Source organism: Moschus berezovskii, chromosome 1 (genome assembly GCF_049115385.1).
Source record: "Moschus berezovskii isolate FMDL1 chromosome 1, NW_MosBer_1.0, whole genome shotgun sequence".
In the NCBI taxonomy this organism is placed as follows: domain Eukaryota; kingdom Metazoa; phylum Chordata; class Mammalia; order Artiodactyla; family Moschidae; genus Moschus; species Moschus berezovskii.
Window position 1 is genome coordinate 62522997 of NC_142460.1, and position 17704 is coordinate 62540700.

Sequence of the window (17704 nt, forward strand, 5' to 3'; positions counted from 1 at the left end):
TTGCATGAAATTTACCTATCAATTTAGGTGACTATAATTTTAAAATATTTTATTACAGATAATTATGAATGTATATAAAAGTAGATAAGTGAAGGTACAAATTATGAATTCATAACTAAATGAGAAGCATGTCTTATATGTCTGTAACATAAAAATTCACTGTTTTTATGACTCTTTTGTGAATGTTCCCTCTCTCACTCTTACATTTTAGAGATTAGCTGGTCGGATATGGCAGAAGAAAATATGACTCTGGTGATGGGGTTTGTTCTCACAGGACTCACAGATCTCCCAGGGCTGAAGGTCCCCCTGTTCCTGGTGTTTCTGGTCATCTACCTCACCACCATGGTGGGCAACCTTGGACTGATTTTTCTCATCTGGAAGGACCCCCGTCTTCACACCCCCATGTACTCATTCCTGGGCAGCTTGGCCTTTGCAGATGCTTGTTGTTCATCTTCTGTGACTCCCAAGATGCTTGTCAACACCTTAGACAAGAGTCAAATGATGTCTCTCTGTGAGTGCATGGCCCAATACTATGTTTTTGGTTCTACTGCCACCACAGAATGTTTCCTTCTGGTGGTCATGGCCTATGACCGCTATGTAGCCATATGCAATCCCTTGCTTTATCCAGTGGTGATGTCAGACAGACTCTGCACTTGGTTGATAAGTGCATCATGTGCAATTGGTTTTCTGCATCCTATAATACATGTAGGATTATTATCTAGATTATCTTTCTGCAGGTCTAATATAATACATCCTTTCTACTGTGAAATCTTGCAGCTTTTTACAATTTCTTGCACTGATCCGTCAATTAATGCATTAGTGGTTTTTATTTTTGCCGCTTTTATACAGGCTTTTACTTTTATGGGTATTATAGTCTCCTATACTTGTGTCCTCTTTGCCATCCTGAGAAAGAAGTCTGAAAAGGGCAGGAGCAAAGCCTTCTCCACATGCGGTGCCCACCTGCTCTCTGTCTCCTTGTTCTATGGCACTCTCTTCTTCATGTATGTGCGTCCTGGGTCTGGCCAGGATCAATATCAGGATAAAATGTATTCACTGTTCTACACGATTATAATTCCCCTGCTAAACCCCTTTATTTATAGCCTAAGAAACAAGGAAGTTTTAGGTGCACTTAGAAAAATAATAAAGATATAAATATTTATCAGGAAAACATTCAAAGTCTTTCCTTATTACTCTCCATACATAAAGTATAATAACAGGACCTGGGTTTTGCACATAAGGACCAGCTAAGATGAAGAGGGAAATAGTAACCCGCTGCAGTGTTCTTGCCTGGAGAATTCCATGGACAGAGGAGCCTGGAGGGCTACAATCCATGGGATCGCAAGAGTGTGACATGATTTAGTGACTAAACTACTAAAAAATAATGAAACTTGAGGCAGTTAAATGAAAATTTCTAAGGTTTTAATAGTAATTTTACAAATTAAGTTAGATTTGTATCACATTCCTAAAAAGGCATGAAAATTAACAAATACTTAAAATACTTAATTTTCTTGTAATATGATTAAAAGTTCTGAGTTTTCAAAAACTTCTTCATTTATTAAATAATCTTACTGAGTTTCTTTTCCTGATTGACTACTGATTGAATTATATACTGTTTGAATATGTGTGTGTGTGTTTGTATCAGGAATTGGCAGCTATATGAATCAGATATATACTTGATCAAATCATAATTACATAACTTAAATGGATTTTTTTCCTTACAAAAGCTATGCATAGTTTCCATTTGGCCCTTTTGCCTCTTGCCTCCTAACTTTATAACATTTGGTGTTGTGAATATCCTAGTGAAAAATGAAATGATATTTCCATGAACATGACATATTATCCCGACCCCTAGCCTACCAATTGATTTGAGCAAATAAACAATAATTTGTGGGTCAGATACCCCAAAGCCCCAGATGGGCAGACTGCCTTCAGCACAGTGTGTTTGGGATTTGTTTAATCAGACCCTTGATCCTGTGATGCATCTGAGCTCTGACCCTGTTGTGAAGACTCATTCTAAGCAGGTTGCTCCCTGTGGATGCAGAAGCTCTGTAGGAATTCCTGTCTCCATCTTGTCACACTCAAAGCCAGTGGCAAAGATTTCTTTTTATTATGTTCCACACAGGTGGTTTAGGCTTGGCCATTATGCACTTGCTATATGTCAATAGATAGTCACTGACATATCTATCGGAGGTTTGAAATCCACATAATACCTACATACCATGAGAACTGGGGCATTTCAGGTAATGCTCAATCCAGTTTCAGTTCAGTTCAGTTGCTCAGTCGTGTCCGACTCTGCGACCCCATGAATCACAGCAAGACAGGCCTCCCTGTCCATCACCAGCATATCATAAAAAGGAATCATTTTTGATGTGTCAGACCCTGTGGATAACAAGTGACAGAACCAGTCAATGAATAAATGTCACCAACTAGGTCTTGAATATTTTCTTTATGGTTCTCACTCTTGGTTATCAACCCAAACCAAGCAAATTAGAATCTGTAGGAGGCATTCTCAGGCACTGGTAGTTTTATAAAACTCTCCAAGTGATTCTAATGTACAGCCAATGTTGATAGTGACTGGAAACAACTGTGAAAATTAACAAGTTTTCCATGAAGATAGATGATTAGCAATTCACAAAACGCTAACTGTAATTATTCCCTAAGAAATTCTTTTCTTGCCTTATTAGAGTCTCATATTTAGGCAAATACTTAATTTTAGTTGGACAGCTCTCCATTTTCTGTCCATATTATAGGGTATTAAAATCAATCCACTGACTATCAGCTGAACTATTATAAAATGTCTACTAGGTATTTAATTTACATAGTTGAAGCATATAGTCTCTATATAATATTTAATTTGGTCACTTAAGCAGAAGAGGAGACAATAATATAGACATTTTTCACTTGAGTTTGTCATTATCAAACTTAGATGAGCATGAGCCCACAGCTGTTGGATTCAGCAAATAATTGGTGGTCAGGGTCAGAGGTTTTTCATTATTCAGAATATTCTCAGGTGATTCTGATGCATCTGTGGGCATTGGACCACATTTTGAAGGTCAAATGACTAATATTGCTCAAGCATCCATAGCCAGCAAGTTGGAGTCTGAATTCTGATTCCTTCCTAGTAGGAAAGCCTACCTACTATGGCCTGAATGTGTACATCACCTCAGCACATGAATATTGAAAATTCAAGCCCGGAAGATGATGGCTTCCCTAGTGACTCAGAAGGCAAAGAATCTGCCTGCAGTGCAGGAGACCCAGGTTTGATCCTCGGGTAGGAAGATCCTTTAGAAAAGAGAATGACTACCCACTCCTGTATTGTTATCTGGAGAATTCCATGGACAGAGGAGCCTGGCAGGCTATTGGCCATGGGGTCACAAAGAATCAGACACAACTGAATGACTTTCACTTCTCACTCACCAAAGATGATGGTAGGTCTTTGGGGAGTTGCTTAATCCATGCTGTGGAGCCACATGAATGGGATGAGTGGAGTCTCATGTGGTGGAGTCTCATGAATGGGATGAGAGTCTTATAAAAGTGGTTTCAGAGAGATCCCTACCTTTATTCTCCACGTGAGGACACAGTGAGAATGTGTAGGCTAATAACAAGGGAAAAGGTCTTCACTGGAATTTGGTCATTCTGGCACCTTGATTTGGACTTCCCAGCCTCCAGAAATGTGAGAAATAAATTTCTGCTGTTCATAAGTTATGCAGTCTAGGTAGTATGCTTTTATGGCAGCCCAAATGGATTACTACATGACCTCATATTTAATTATTACTTCAAGACTTTCAAAATGTGTTCATCTGAATCATCTCAATTGATAATGAGGTGATATTTCCTCCATTTAAAAATCAGGCAGCCTGGAGCAGTGGAAAATCGTAGGATATCAAATCAGAAGACCTATTATTATTTTTCCTGAGCCTCTGATGAGGTTAAAAGTGATCACAAGAACCTCCATTTAATATGCTAGTGCATAGAGACAAGAATGAGTGTCTGAGGCTAACTCAGTAGACAGTGCCTTAATTTTTTCATGTGTACAATGAGTATAATAATATGCACTTGTGATGATATTATACATCAGTTCAGTTCAGTTCAGTCGCTCAGTTGTGTCCAACTCTTTGTGACCCCATGAATCACAGCACGCCAGACCTCCCTGTCCATCACCAACTCGCGGAGTTCACTCAAACTCATGTCCATCGAGTCGGTGATCCCATCCAGGCATCTCATTCTCTGTCGTCCCCTTCTCTTCCTGCCCCCAATCCCTCCCAGCATCAGAGTCTTTTCCAGTGAGTCAACTCTTCGCATGAGGTTGCCAAAGTATTGGAGTTTCAGCTTTAGCATCAAAGATGCAACCAGAAAGTTACTAGAGCTAATCAATGAATTTAGTAAATCTGCAGTATACTAAATCAATACACAGAACCAACTTGCATTCCTACACACTAACAATGGAAGTTCGGAAAGAGAAATTAAAGAAAGAATGCCATTCACCATGGTGACAAAAAGAATAAAATACCAGGAATAAACTTACCTAAGGAGACAGAAGACCTTTATGCAGAAAAGTATAAGACACTGATGAAAGCAATCAAAGATGACACAAACGGAGAGATACACCATGCTCTTGGAGTGGAAGAATCAATATTGTGAAAATGACTATACTACCCAAAGCAATCTACGGACTCAGTGCAATCTCTATCAAAATACAAATGGCGGAGAAGGAACAAGATGGCGGAGGAATAGGACGGCGAGACCACTCTCTCCCCCACAAATTCATCAAAAGAACATTTGAACGCGGAGTAAAGTCCACAAAACAACTTCTGAATGCTGGCAGAGGACATCAGGCACCCAGAAAAGCAGCCCATTGTCTTCGAAAGGAGGTAGGAAAAAACATAAAAGATAAAAAGCGAGACAAAAGAAGCAAGGACGGAGCTCCGTCCCGGGAAGGGAGGCTTTAAAAAGAGAGAACTTTCCAAACACCAGGAAACACTCTCACTGGCGAATCTGTGGTGAGCCTTGGAAGCTCAGAGGGCCACATAAGCCTCTTTTTTTTTTTTAAGACTTTTTAAAAACCCACAGATTACCCGCCGTACGGTAACTCCCAGCGGAGAAGCAGCGCAGACGCCTGCATACGCCATTAGCAAGCGGGGGCTGGGCAGGGAGGAGCCGGCTGAACTGCTTAGAGAGAGGACTGGGCTTGAATGCCGTGAGAACAATTTGAGAGAACTGGGGAGAGCAAAGCAGACTGTGGGATAGCTTCCCCACAAAAAGGTGGAAAGCTCTAACCTACGACTCGGCCAGCCCCGCTCACAGAATAAAGGCCTGAGCAGAGTGAGCCGGCTGCGGCTGGCCCATCCTCCATCCCCCACCGAGACAGGCAGGGAGCGCAGCCAGAGCCGGAGCGGGCAACCGCGGCCCCAGAAAGGCATCTGATACAAACTGCAGACAGGCTTGTTGTTATTCAGGACTTCTTGGGCTCGGGCCGGTCGATATCCCCCTGAGAAGGTGCGCCGGTTGTACACCCAGAAAACTGAGTGGCGGGAACTGGGGAGGCGATAAGTCGCAGAGACCACGCTCGCCAAACACCTGGTCCCCTGAGCTTCTCGGACTGGAGAAGGCACAAAGCACAGGCCCAACCAAGTCTGCGCCTTTGTGGAGTACCTGAGAACCTGAACTTGAGCCACTCAGACCTGGGAAGTGCATACAACCCAGCGCCGGCCTCAGACAGTTCCCGGCAGAGCAACCTAGAGCCTGTGCAGTATAGACTGGGACAGCATATGTGCTGTGAGCGGGGGCAAACCCAGTGTGGCCGAGACGCTGCGAGCACTCCCCACAGACGCCAGAGTTATTCGACTGCAGCGTTCCTCCCTTCCCAGAACAGGACTGAACAACTGAGCCTTAAAAAGTGTCCACCCACCCCCTAGTATCAGGGCAGAAATTAGACACTGAAGAGACCAGCAAACAGAAGCTAAAACAGAGGAAACCACCTTGGAAATGACAGATAGAGAAGTCTAGAGGCTACTCCAAGAATAAGACCAAAAACCAGAGGCAAGAGGCTTAAGGCCGAATCCTGAGAACACCAGAGAACTCCTGACTCCGGGGAACATTAATCGATAGGAGCTCATCAAACGTCTCCATACCTACACTAAAACCAAGCACCACCCAAGGGTCAACAAGTTCCAGAGCAAGACATACCACGCAAATTCTCCAGTAACACAGGAAACTAGCCCTGAGCTTCAATATACAGGCTGCCCAAAGTCACTCCAAACGGACTGACATCTCATAACTCATTACTGGACACTTCATTGCACTCCAGAGAGAAGAAATCCAGCTCCACCCACCAGAACACTGACACAAGCTTCCATAACCAGGGAATTTTGACAAGTCACCTGTCCAACCCCACACACAGCGAAAAAACTACATAATAAAGAGATCTCCACAAACGGCCAGAAGAGGGAAAGGTCACCCCAAGCAAAGCATTATAAGCAAGATGAAGAGGCAGAGAAATACCCAGCAAGTAAAGGAACAAGATAAATGCCCACCAACACAAACAAAAGAGGAAGATATAGGGAATCTACCTGATAAAGAATTTCGAATTTTGGTGGTGAAAATGATTCAAAATCTTGAAAGCAAAATGGAGTTACAGATAAATAACCTGGAGAAAAGGATTGAGAAGATGGAAGAAAGGTTTAAGAAGGACTTAGAGGAAATAAAAAAGAGTCAACATACAATGAATAATGCAATAGATGAGATCAGAAACACTCTGGAGGGAACAAACAGTAGAATAACAGCGGCAGAAGACAGGATAAGCGAGCTAGAAGATAGAATTGTAGAAATAAATGAAACAGAGAGGAAAAAAGAAAAACAAATTAATAGAAATGAGAACAATATTAGAGACCTCTGGGACAATGTTAAACGTTCCAACATTCAAATCATAGGAGTCCCAGAAGAAGAAGACAAAAAGAAAGACCATGAAAGAATACTTGAGGAGATAATAGTTGAAAACTTCCCTAAAATGGGGAAAGAAATAATCACCCAAGTCCAAGAAACCCAGAGAGTCCCCAACAGGATAAACCCAAGGCGAAATACTCCAAGACACATATAATCAAATTAACAATGATCAAACACAAAGAACAAATATTAAAAGCAGCAAGGGAAAAACAGCAAATAACACACAAGGGGATTCCCATAAGGATAACAGCCGATCTTTCAACAGAAACTCTTCAGGCCAGGAGGGAATGGCAAGACATACTTAAAGTGATGAAAGAAAATAACCTACAGCCCAGACTACTGTACCCAGCAAGGATCTCATTCAAATATGAAGGAGAAATCAAAAGCTTTACAGACAAGCAAAAGCTGAGAGAATTCAGCATTACCAAACCAGCTCTCCAACAAATGCTAAAGGATCTTTTCTAGACAGGAAACAAGAAAGGGTGTATAAACTCGAACTCAAGGCAATAAAGAAAATGGCTACGGGATCGTACTTATCAATAATTACCTTAAACATAAATGGGTTGAATGCCCCAACCAAAAGACAAAGGCTGGCTGAATGGATACAAAAACAAGACCCCCATATATGTTGTCTGCAAGAGACCCACCTCAAAACGAGGGACACATACAGACTGAAAGTGAAGGGCTGGAAAAAGATATTCCATGCAAATAGAGACCAAAAGAAAGCAGTAGTAGCAATACTTGTGTGAGATAAAATAGACTTTAAAACAAAGGCTGTGAAAAGAGACAAAGAAGGAAACTACATAATGATCAAAGGATCAATCCAAGATGAAGATATAACAATTATAAATATTTATGCACCCAACATAGGAGCACTGCAATATGTAAGACAATTACTAACAATTATGAAAGGGGAAATTAACAATAATGTAATAATAGTGGGAGATTTTAATACCCCACTTACATCTATGGGTAGATCAACTAAACAGAAAATTAACAAGGAAACACAAACTTTAAATGACACAATAGACCAGTTAGACCTAATAGATATCTATAGGTCATTTCACCCCAAAACAATGAATTTCACCTTCTTTTCAAGCGCACACGGAACCTTTTCCAGGATAGATCACATCCTGGGCCATAAATCTAGCCTTGGTAAATTCAAAAAAGTTGAAATCATTCCATGCATCTTTTCTGACCACAATGCAGTAAGATTAGATCTCAATTACGGGAGAAAACTATTAAAAATGCCAACATATGGAGGCTGAACAACACGCTGCTGAATAATGAACAAATCATAGAAGAAACCAAAAGAGAAATCAAAATATGCATAGAAACGAATGAAAAGGAAAACACAACAACCCAAAACCTCTGGGACACTGTAAAAGCAGTGCTAAGGGGGAAGTTCATAGCAATACAGGCACACCTCAAGAAACAAGAAAAAAGTCAACTAAATAACCTAACTCTACATCTAAAGCAATTAGAAAGGGAAGAAATGAAGAACCTCAGGGTCAGTAGAAGGAAAGAAATCATAAAAATTAGGGCAGAGATAAATGCAAAAGAAACAAAAGAGACCATAGCAAAAATCAACAAAGCCAAAAGCTGGTTCTTTGAGAAGGTAAATAAAATCGACAAACCACTAGCCAGACTTATCAAGAAACAAAGGGAGAAGAACCAAATCAATAAAATTAGAAATGAAAATGGAGAGATCACAACTGACAACACAGAAATACAAAGGATTATTAGAGAATACTATCGGCAATTATATGGCAATAAAATGAATAACCTGGAAGAAATGGAAAAATTCCTAGAAAAGTACAACTTTCCAAAACTGAACCAGGAAGAAATAGAAAATCTGAACAGACCCATCACAAGCACGGAAATTGAAACTGTAATCAAAAATCTCCCAGCAAACAAAAGCCCAGGTCCAGACGGCTTCACAGCTGAATTCTACCAAAAATTTAGAGAAGAGCTAACACCTATTCTACTCAAACTCTTCCAGAAAACTGCTAAGGAAGGGAAACTTCCAAACTCATTCTATGAGGCCATCATCACCCTAATCCCAAAACCTGGTAAAGATCCCACAAAAAAAGAAAACTACAGGCCAATATCACTGATGAACATAGATGCAAGAATCCTTAACAAAATTCTAGCAATCAGAATCCAACAGCATATTAAGAAGATCATACATCATGACCAAGTGGGCTTTATCCCAGGAATGCAAGGATTCTTCAATATTCGCAAATCAATCAGTGTAATACACCACATTAACAAACTGACACATAAAAATCATATGATTATCTCAATAGATGCAGAGAAAGCCTTCGACAAAATTCAACATCCATTTATGATAAAAACCCTCCAGAAAGTGGGAATAGAAGGGACATACCTCAACATAATAAAAGCTATATATGACAAACCCACAGCAAACATTATCCTCAATGGTGAAAAACTGAAAGCATTTCCCCTAAAGTCAGGAACAAGACAAGGGTGCCCACTCTCACCACTACTATTCAACATAGTTCTGGAAGTTTTGGCCACAGCAATCAGAGCAGAAAAAGACATAAAAGGAATCCAAATTGGAAAAGAAGAAGTAAAGCTTTCACTGTTCGCTGATGACATGATCCTCTACACAGAAAACCCTAGAGACTCTACCAGAAAACTACTAGAGCTAATCAATGATTACAGTAACGTTGCAGGATATAAAATCAACACACAGAAATCCCTTGCATTCCTATACACTAATAATGAGAAAATAGAAAGAGAAATTAAGGAAACTATTCCATTCACTGTTGCAACGGAAAGAATTAAATACTTAGGAATATATCTACCTAAGGAAACAAAAGACTTGTACATAGAAAACTATAAAACACTACTGAAAGCAATCAAAGAGGACACTAATAGATGGAGAAATATACCATGTTCATGGATTGGAAGAATAAATATTGTAAAAATGAGTATACTACCCAAAGTAATTTATACATTCAATGCAATCCCTATCAAGCTACCAACGATATTTTTCACAGAACTAGAACAAATAATCTCACAATTTATATGGAAATACAGAAAACCTCGAATAGCCAAAACAATCTTGAGGAAGAAAAATGGAACTGGGGGAATTAACCTGCCGGACTTCAGGCTCTACTACAAAGCCACAGTCATCAAGACAGTATGGTACTGGCATAAAGACAGAAATATAGATCAATGGAACAAAATAGAAAGCCCAGAGATAAATCCACGCAGCTATGGACACCTCATCTTTGACAAAGGAGGCAAGAATATAAAATGGAGAAAAGACAGTCTCTTTAAAAAGTGATGCTGGGAAAACTGGTCAGCCACCTGTAAAAGAATGAAACTAGAACACTTCCTAACACCATACACAAAAATAAATTCAAAATGGATTAGAGAGCTAAATGTAAGACCAGAAACTATAAAACTCCTAGAGGAGAACGTAGGCAAAACACTCTCCGACATAAATCACAGCAGGATCCTCCATGACCCACCTCCCAGGATATTGGAAATAAAAGCACAAATAAACAAATGGGACCTAATTAAAATCAAAAGCTTCTGCACAGCAAAGGAAACTATAAGTAAGGTGAAAAGACAGCCTTCAGAATGGGAGAAAATAATAGCAAATGAAGCAACAGATAAAGGATTAATCTCCAAAATACACAAGCAGCTCCTGCAGCTCAATTCCAGAAAAATAAATGACCCAATCAAAAAATGGGCCAAAGAACTAAACAGACATTTCTCCAAAGAAGACATAAAGATGGCTAACAAACACATGAAAAAATGCTCAACATCCCTCATAATCTGAGAAATGCAAATCAAAACCACAATGAGATACCATTTCACACCAGTCAGAATGGCTGCTATCCAAAAGTCTACATGCAATAAATGCTGGAGAGGATGTGGAGAGAAAGGAACCCTCTTACACTGTTGGTGGGAATGCAAACTAGTACAGCCACTATGGAGAACAGTGTGGAGATTCCTCAAAAAACTGGAAATAGAACTGCCATATGATCCAGCAATCGCACTCCTGGGCATACACACCGAGGAAACCAGAATTGAAAGAGACACATGTACTCCAATGTTCATCGCAGCACTGTTTATAATAGCCAGGACATGGAAGCAACCTAGATGTCCATCTGCAGACGAATGGATAAGAAAGCTTTGGTACATATACACAATGGAGTATTTTTCAGCTATTAAAAAGAATACATTTGAATCAGTTCTAATGAGGTGGATGAAACTGGAGTCTATTATACAGAGTGAAGTAAGCCAGAAAGAAAAACACCAATACAGTATACTCACGCATATATATGGAATTTAGAAAGATGCAAATGATAACCCTGTATACGAGACAGCAAAAGAGACATAGATGTATAGAACAGTCTTTGGGACTCTATGGGAGAGGGTGAGGGTGGGATGATTTGGGAGAATGGCATTGAAACACGTATGTTGTCATATGTGGAACGAATCACTAGTTCAGGGTCAATGCATGTTATAGGACGCTCGGGGCTGGCATGCGGGGATGACCCAGAGGGAGGATTAAGGGAGGAGAGAGGTGGGAGGGTGGTTCAGGAGAAGGAACTTATGTAAACCCGGGGCGAATTCATGTCAATGTATGGCAAAACCAACCAATGTAATATTGTAAAATAAAAAAAAATTAAAAAAAATACAAATGGCATTTTTCACAGAACTAGAACAAAAAATCTTAAAATGTGTACAGAGACAGAAGATTCCAAATAGCCAAAACAATGTTGAGAAAGAAAAAGAGCTGGAGGAATCAACCTTCCTGAAATTATTCTACACAGCTACAGTACAAATTTTTATAAGTCTCAGTAGATTTTTCCAAATACATATATATTTCCCCAAATATATATAGGTCAGGCATACATCTTTCCAAGCTTAACATAAATAAATATGTGGTTATGAGTATATACATAATTAAAGTTATAGGAAAAGGAGTACGTCAAGGTTGTATATTGTCACCCTGCTTATTTAACTTCTATGCAGATTACATCATGAGGAACGCTGGGCTGGAAGAAGCACAAGCTTGAATCAAGATTGCCGGGAGAAATACCAATAACCTCAGATATGCAGATGACATCACCCTTATGGCAGAAAGTGAAGAGGAGCTCAAAGGCCTCTTGATGAAAGTGAAAGAGGAGAGTGAAAAGTTGGCTTGAAGCTCAACATTCAGAAAACAAAGATCATGGCATCTGGTCCCATCACTTCATGGGAACTAGATGGGGAAACAGTGGAAACAGTGTCAGACTTTATTTTTTTGGGCTACAAAATCACTGCAGATGCTGATTGCAGCCCTGAAATTAAAAGACGATTACTCCTTGAAAGGAAAGTTATGACCAACCTAGATAGTATATTAAAAAGCAGAGACATTACTTTGCCAACAAAGGTCCATCTAGTCAAGGGTATGGTTTTTCCCGTGGTCATGTATGGATGTGAGAGTTGGACTGTGAAGAAAGCTGAGTGCCGAAGAACTGATGCTTTTGAACTGTGGTGTTGGAGAAGACTCTTGAGAGTCCCTTGGACTGCAAGGAGATCCAACCAGTCCATTCTAAAGGAGATCAATCCTGGGTGTTCATTGGAAGGACTGATGCTAAAGCTGAAACTCCAATACTTTGGCCACCTCATGCGACAAGTTGACTCACTGGAAGACTCTGATGCTAGAAGGGATTGAGGGTGGGAGGAGAAGGGGACGACGGAGAATGAGTTGGCTGGATGGCATCACCGACTCGATGGCCATGAGTTTGAGTGAACCCTGGGAGTTGGTGGTGGACAGGGAGGTATGGCGTGCTGTGATTCATGGGGTTGCAAAGAGTCAGACATGACTGAGTGACTGAACTGACTGACTGATGATAATGATGTAGCCAAGGAAACAATTCAAAAGTTTTTCAAACTAATAACATAAGAAAATGTGAGTAATATATTATTCAACTGAGGTTATTTTTGAAAAACTATGTATAGCACTACCATAATATAATTTATATATAGAAATGTTTATATAAATTATGTGAATATAAATGCATATATAATATCTGTGTATTATTATACATAAAACCCCAAAAGTTAGCTGCAATGATCAGTGATTAGTGAAATTAGAAGAATTTGTTTCCCTTGTACTTCCTACATTTTCCACTTTTTTCTAAAATTAAACTTTTATTCTTTTGTTTTTAAAAGAAAGAAGCACGCTATAAAAGTAATAGTTGTAAAACAATATGTTTGAAATGCTTTGTTGATTAGTGTATAATGCCCAGTAGGTTGACTTTATTCTATAGGGAATCTTTTGATGGCATTGGGAGAATTTTAATATTACCTGCACAAAGAGACTTGAACATCAGTTCAGTTCAGTTCAGTCGCTCAGTCGTGTCCGACTCTTCTTCTGTATTTTATGGCATCTATGCATCTGCTTATAGGAATTAGGTGAGAATACAATGCTTTATTTTATTGTTGTTATTCTTTTCATAAAAATTACTTTTAGTACATAGAGTCTCTCATCAGCTGTCAAAATATTTGGATTATTTTTCGGATTATTTATCTATCAAAAAGAACAGAAAGCAATCCTAAACTGAATAAATTATATTTATTAGGTTCTGTGCAGCTTCCCTGGTGGCTCAGACGGTAAAGAATCCGCCTTCAATGAAGGAGACCTGGACTTGAACCCTGGATTGGGAAGATCCTCTGGAGGAGGCCATGGCAACCACTCCAATATTCTTGCCTGGAGAATCCCTTGGACAGAGAAGCCTGGCGGGCTCCAGTCCAGGGGGTCGCAAAGAGTCAGACACGACTGAGCAACTAAGCACACACATACATGTTCTCTGAACTGTTATGGATAAAAAGCTATATACTTGGAGAATGAAGACTTGAATTCATGCTATTACATGTAGAGTTTGTGTGCTTAACCACTATGCTATGCCACTTACTAAATAGCAAGGAGGACTCATAGTCTCATAGGCTATAGGCAGATGTTCCTTAGAAAATCCAGGGTGCTACAGATAAGAATCTTAAAACGAGGCCATAAATTGTTTTAAGTATAGTCATTTAATAATTTAGAGGTAGAAAATTAGCTTCAGAAAATTGGTTACATTTTTGTGAAAATTTTCTTTGCTAGAATAATTTGTTATAGAGCTAATCTATTTAATATTTTTATCCGTAAAAGTGGAATTCATTCTGGCCTTTACTGTAGTTCCACAGAATCTGGAAGGTTTTCCAACAGTGAAGAATCATAGGGTTATGGAGCTGTTAGGGCAGTTTGTCTTTGCCTTCATCCTGGTTCTTGTTTACTTTGTACTTCTCTGGAAATAGGCAGAAAGATGGAGTTGACCACATTTGCCCAGAGTCACACTTTATATTCTAGGCAGAGTGTAAAACAGGATAATGTGCTCATTTTAGTGATTTGACAACAGTGTGCTTACTTAATCAGTTCAGTCAGTTCAGTTCAGTTGCTCAGTCTTGTCCGACTCTTTGCGACCCCATGAATCACAGCACGCCAGGCCTCCCTTGTCCATCACCAACTCCTGGAGTTCACTCAAACTCATGCCCATCGAGTCGGTGATGCCATCCAGCCATCTCATTCTCTGTCGTCCCCTTCTCCTCCTGCCCCCAATCCTTTCCAACATCAGAGTCTTTTCCAGTGAGTCATCTCGTCGCATGAGGTGGCCAAAGTATTGGAGTTTCAGCTCTAGCATCAGTCCTTCCAATGAACACCCAGGATTGATCTCCTTTAGAATGGACTGGTTGGTTCTCCTTGTAGTCCAAGGGACTCTCAAGAGTCTTCTCCAGCACCACAGTTACTTAATAATTACTGTCAATTTAACCAACTCTCTGTACTGTTAAAGGCCTAATATTAATCTCAAATCATCTCTTTTCCTATTCTATATGAAGAACTTTTTCTCAACATAGCCTCTCTTGCAGAAAATATTCCAATTCTTCTATAGATTTACTGGTTAGAGGTAAATCTTGTCAGAACTGAATTTTTCACAAACTCTATATTCCTTAAATTTTCCACACGGTATCCTCTCTTTGGATTATAAAGTAGGCACTTGGGGAAAATGTTTCAGACCAGCAAAGACTCGGCAGTAAAGTCTTCAACAACGTTGTACAGGATTGGTGACTAGGTTATAGAAATAAAGATCTGTGTTGGAATGACTCTCACTTAGCTGGACATGTCATGAAGACAGGGAGCTGTGAATCCAACAATTGTGAGGACTCCCTTGCAGGGTTCTGTTCTTAGATCAGCTGCTTCTAAATGGCCATACCCTCCTTTATATAAACCGGGCAGGGATTTGGGTACACAAAGCACATTTTGTGTCCAGAATTCTGCATAATTTTTCATTGATGAAATGCATTGTGATGATGTGGACTTAGGTTTACCCCCTGGGTTTCCACAGGATCTATGCTTCTTACATGCTTCCCAGGATCAGTTGCTTCACAGATATCTTTAAAATATTTTTTTTTTATTTGGAGAATATTTGCTTTACAATATTATAGTGGTTTCTGCCATAAATCAGCATGAATCAGCTATACATACATATATCACCTCCCTCGTGAGCTTCCCTCTCACCTCGTCCCCATCCTACTCTGTCACAGAGCACCAGGCTAAGCTCCCTGTGTTATACAACTTCTCACTGCCTATCTGTTTTACACATGATAATGTATATATTTCAGTGCTACTCTCTCAATTCATACCATCCTTTCTTTCCCCCACTGTGTCTGCAAGGCTGTTCTCTTCATCTGTGACTGTCTTTCTGCTCTGCAGTTAAGTTCATCAGTACCATTTTTCTAGATTCCATTATATGCATTAATATATGATATTTGTCTTCCTCTTTTGACTTACTTCACTCTATATAACAGTCTCTAAGTTCATCCACCTCAGTTCCACTGACTGAGATTTGTTCCTTTTTATGGCTGAGTAATATTCCATTGTGTATACGTACCACATCTTCTTTACCATCATCTGTCAATGGACATCTAGATAGCTTCCGTGCCATGGCTATTGTGAATAGTGCTGTAATGAACATTGGGGTACATGTGTCTTTTTTAATTATTGTTTTCTCAGGGTATACGCCCAGTAGTGGGATTGCTCGATCACATGGTAGTTTTACTCCTAGATTTTTAAGGAATCTCCATACTGTTCTCTGGGCTTCCCTGGTGGCTCAGACGGTAAGTGTCTGCCTGAAGTGCGGGAGACCCGGGTTCAATCCCTGGGTTGGGAAGATCTCCTGGAGAAGGAAATTGCGATCCACTCCAGTACTCTTGCCTGGAAAATCCCATGGATGGAGGAGCCTGGTAGGCAACAGTCCATGGAGTTGCAAAGAGTTGGACACGACTGAGCAACTTCAGTATACTGTTCTCCACAGTGTCTGTATCAATTTAATTCCCACCAGAGATATCTTTATATTAGTTATTTCCTATCAATGTAATTCATCTTTTTCATTATTTGGATATAAACAACCTTTTTTTTAAAACTATTTTTTACTAGTTTTTACTATTTAAATTGAAACAGCTCCAAAACAGTGGCTAATCTTTTTGACTGTTTTGTCTTTTGTAAGATTTTAATCCACTCTGATTTTGAAAGTCCCAGTTCTAATTTCAGACATAGCAGGAAAAAAATGCTGCAATTTTTTAGTATTATGTGCCTTTGACATATCAAAAACATTCCTGTTTAATTGAATGATAATTGTTTACTTGGCATGTTTAACAACATCTCTTAGATCTTCCCCAAATTGGCAGATGAACTGGTTAGTGTCAGTTATTTTTCTTCTTAAAAGAGGGGTTATTTTAGCATCTTGGTGTAACACCTGAGTTAGTGGTTCTATATTTGACTGAGCCAGGAATAATGGTGTTCTAGTTTAGCGATTTCACTTTCACTTTCATGCATTGGAGAAGGAAATGGCAACCCACTCCAGTATTCTTGCCTGGAGAATCCCAGGGATGGGGGAGCCTGGTGGGCTGCCATCTATGGGGTCACACAGAGTCAGACACGACTGAAGCGACTTAGCAGCAGCAGCAGCGGCGGCAGCAGCTTAGGACATCAAACAAAAAATGTTTGATGGCAGAATGAATGATTACGATCATATATGAGAGTTTGTTGGATAAAATTATTAAATAACAAGAATCTATTTGAAATGTGAAGTGGTTTTGATGAATATATAATCAAAAGAGTCTACTAGGATTATGGGGTAAGTTGTTGTATATATAATCAAAGAACATAATGATAACAGATAGAAATCAGCAGAAACAGGATTTTAACTTATTGTCTTCTTACTCTACTCATGTCTTAGAAAGAAAAAATTATATATATTTATCAGTAATATAAAGGTATAGTCTATTTTTTGGTGCAATAGAAAATATATAAAAAAAGTTTCTATGAAACAGTGAACCAGAGTCTCACTTTTAGAGATTTTAGTATAAAATGCAGTATGAATTTTATACATATGCATTCAGTTTTAAGGTATTTATGAGTGACAATATATGGACTAAGTTAACTGGTAGACATCTAGAACTTCCTCCATAAACCTATAAGTAGTTATATACATATATATATATACTGACTTCTAAAAATCATTTATAATATTTATAACATACCTATAATACTCTTCAGTGTGCTTTACAAAAGAGAGACTCTGTACCTTCAGTTAGGGTATCTGACAAGATAAATAAATATACCATCCAATATATTTTTGTGACCCTTATTTTTCATTTCAGTTCTCCACTGCAGTGATCAGCCTGAGTGGAT

The 17704-nt window shown here is 39.3% G+C and overlaps 1 protein-coding gene across 1 annotated transcript; it reads left to right on the forward strand.

Moving 5' to 3' along the window:
- Positions 1-228: 228 nt before the first annotated feature.
- On the forward strand, positions 229-1152 carry LOC129550368 (olfactory receptor 5AC1-like). The gene has a single exon (XM_055417968.2). It carries the CDS (start codon positions 229-231, stop codon positions 1150-1152), a length of 924 nt encoding a protein of 307 aa, XP_055273943.2.
- Positions 1153-17704: the final 16552 nt, after the last annotated feature.

Bases quoted from the DNA above. Each gene is read 5' to 3' on its own strand.
- LOC129550368 (XM_055417968.2), top strand. From the start codon at position 229: ATGGCAGAAGAAAATATGACTCTGGTGATGGGGTTTGTTCTCACAGGA.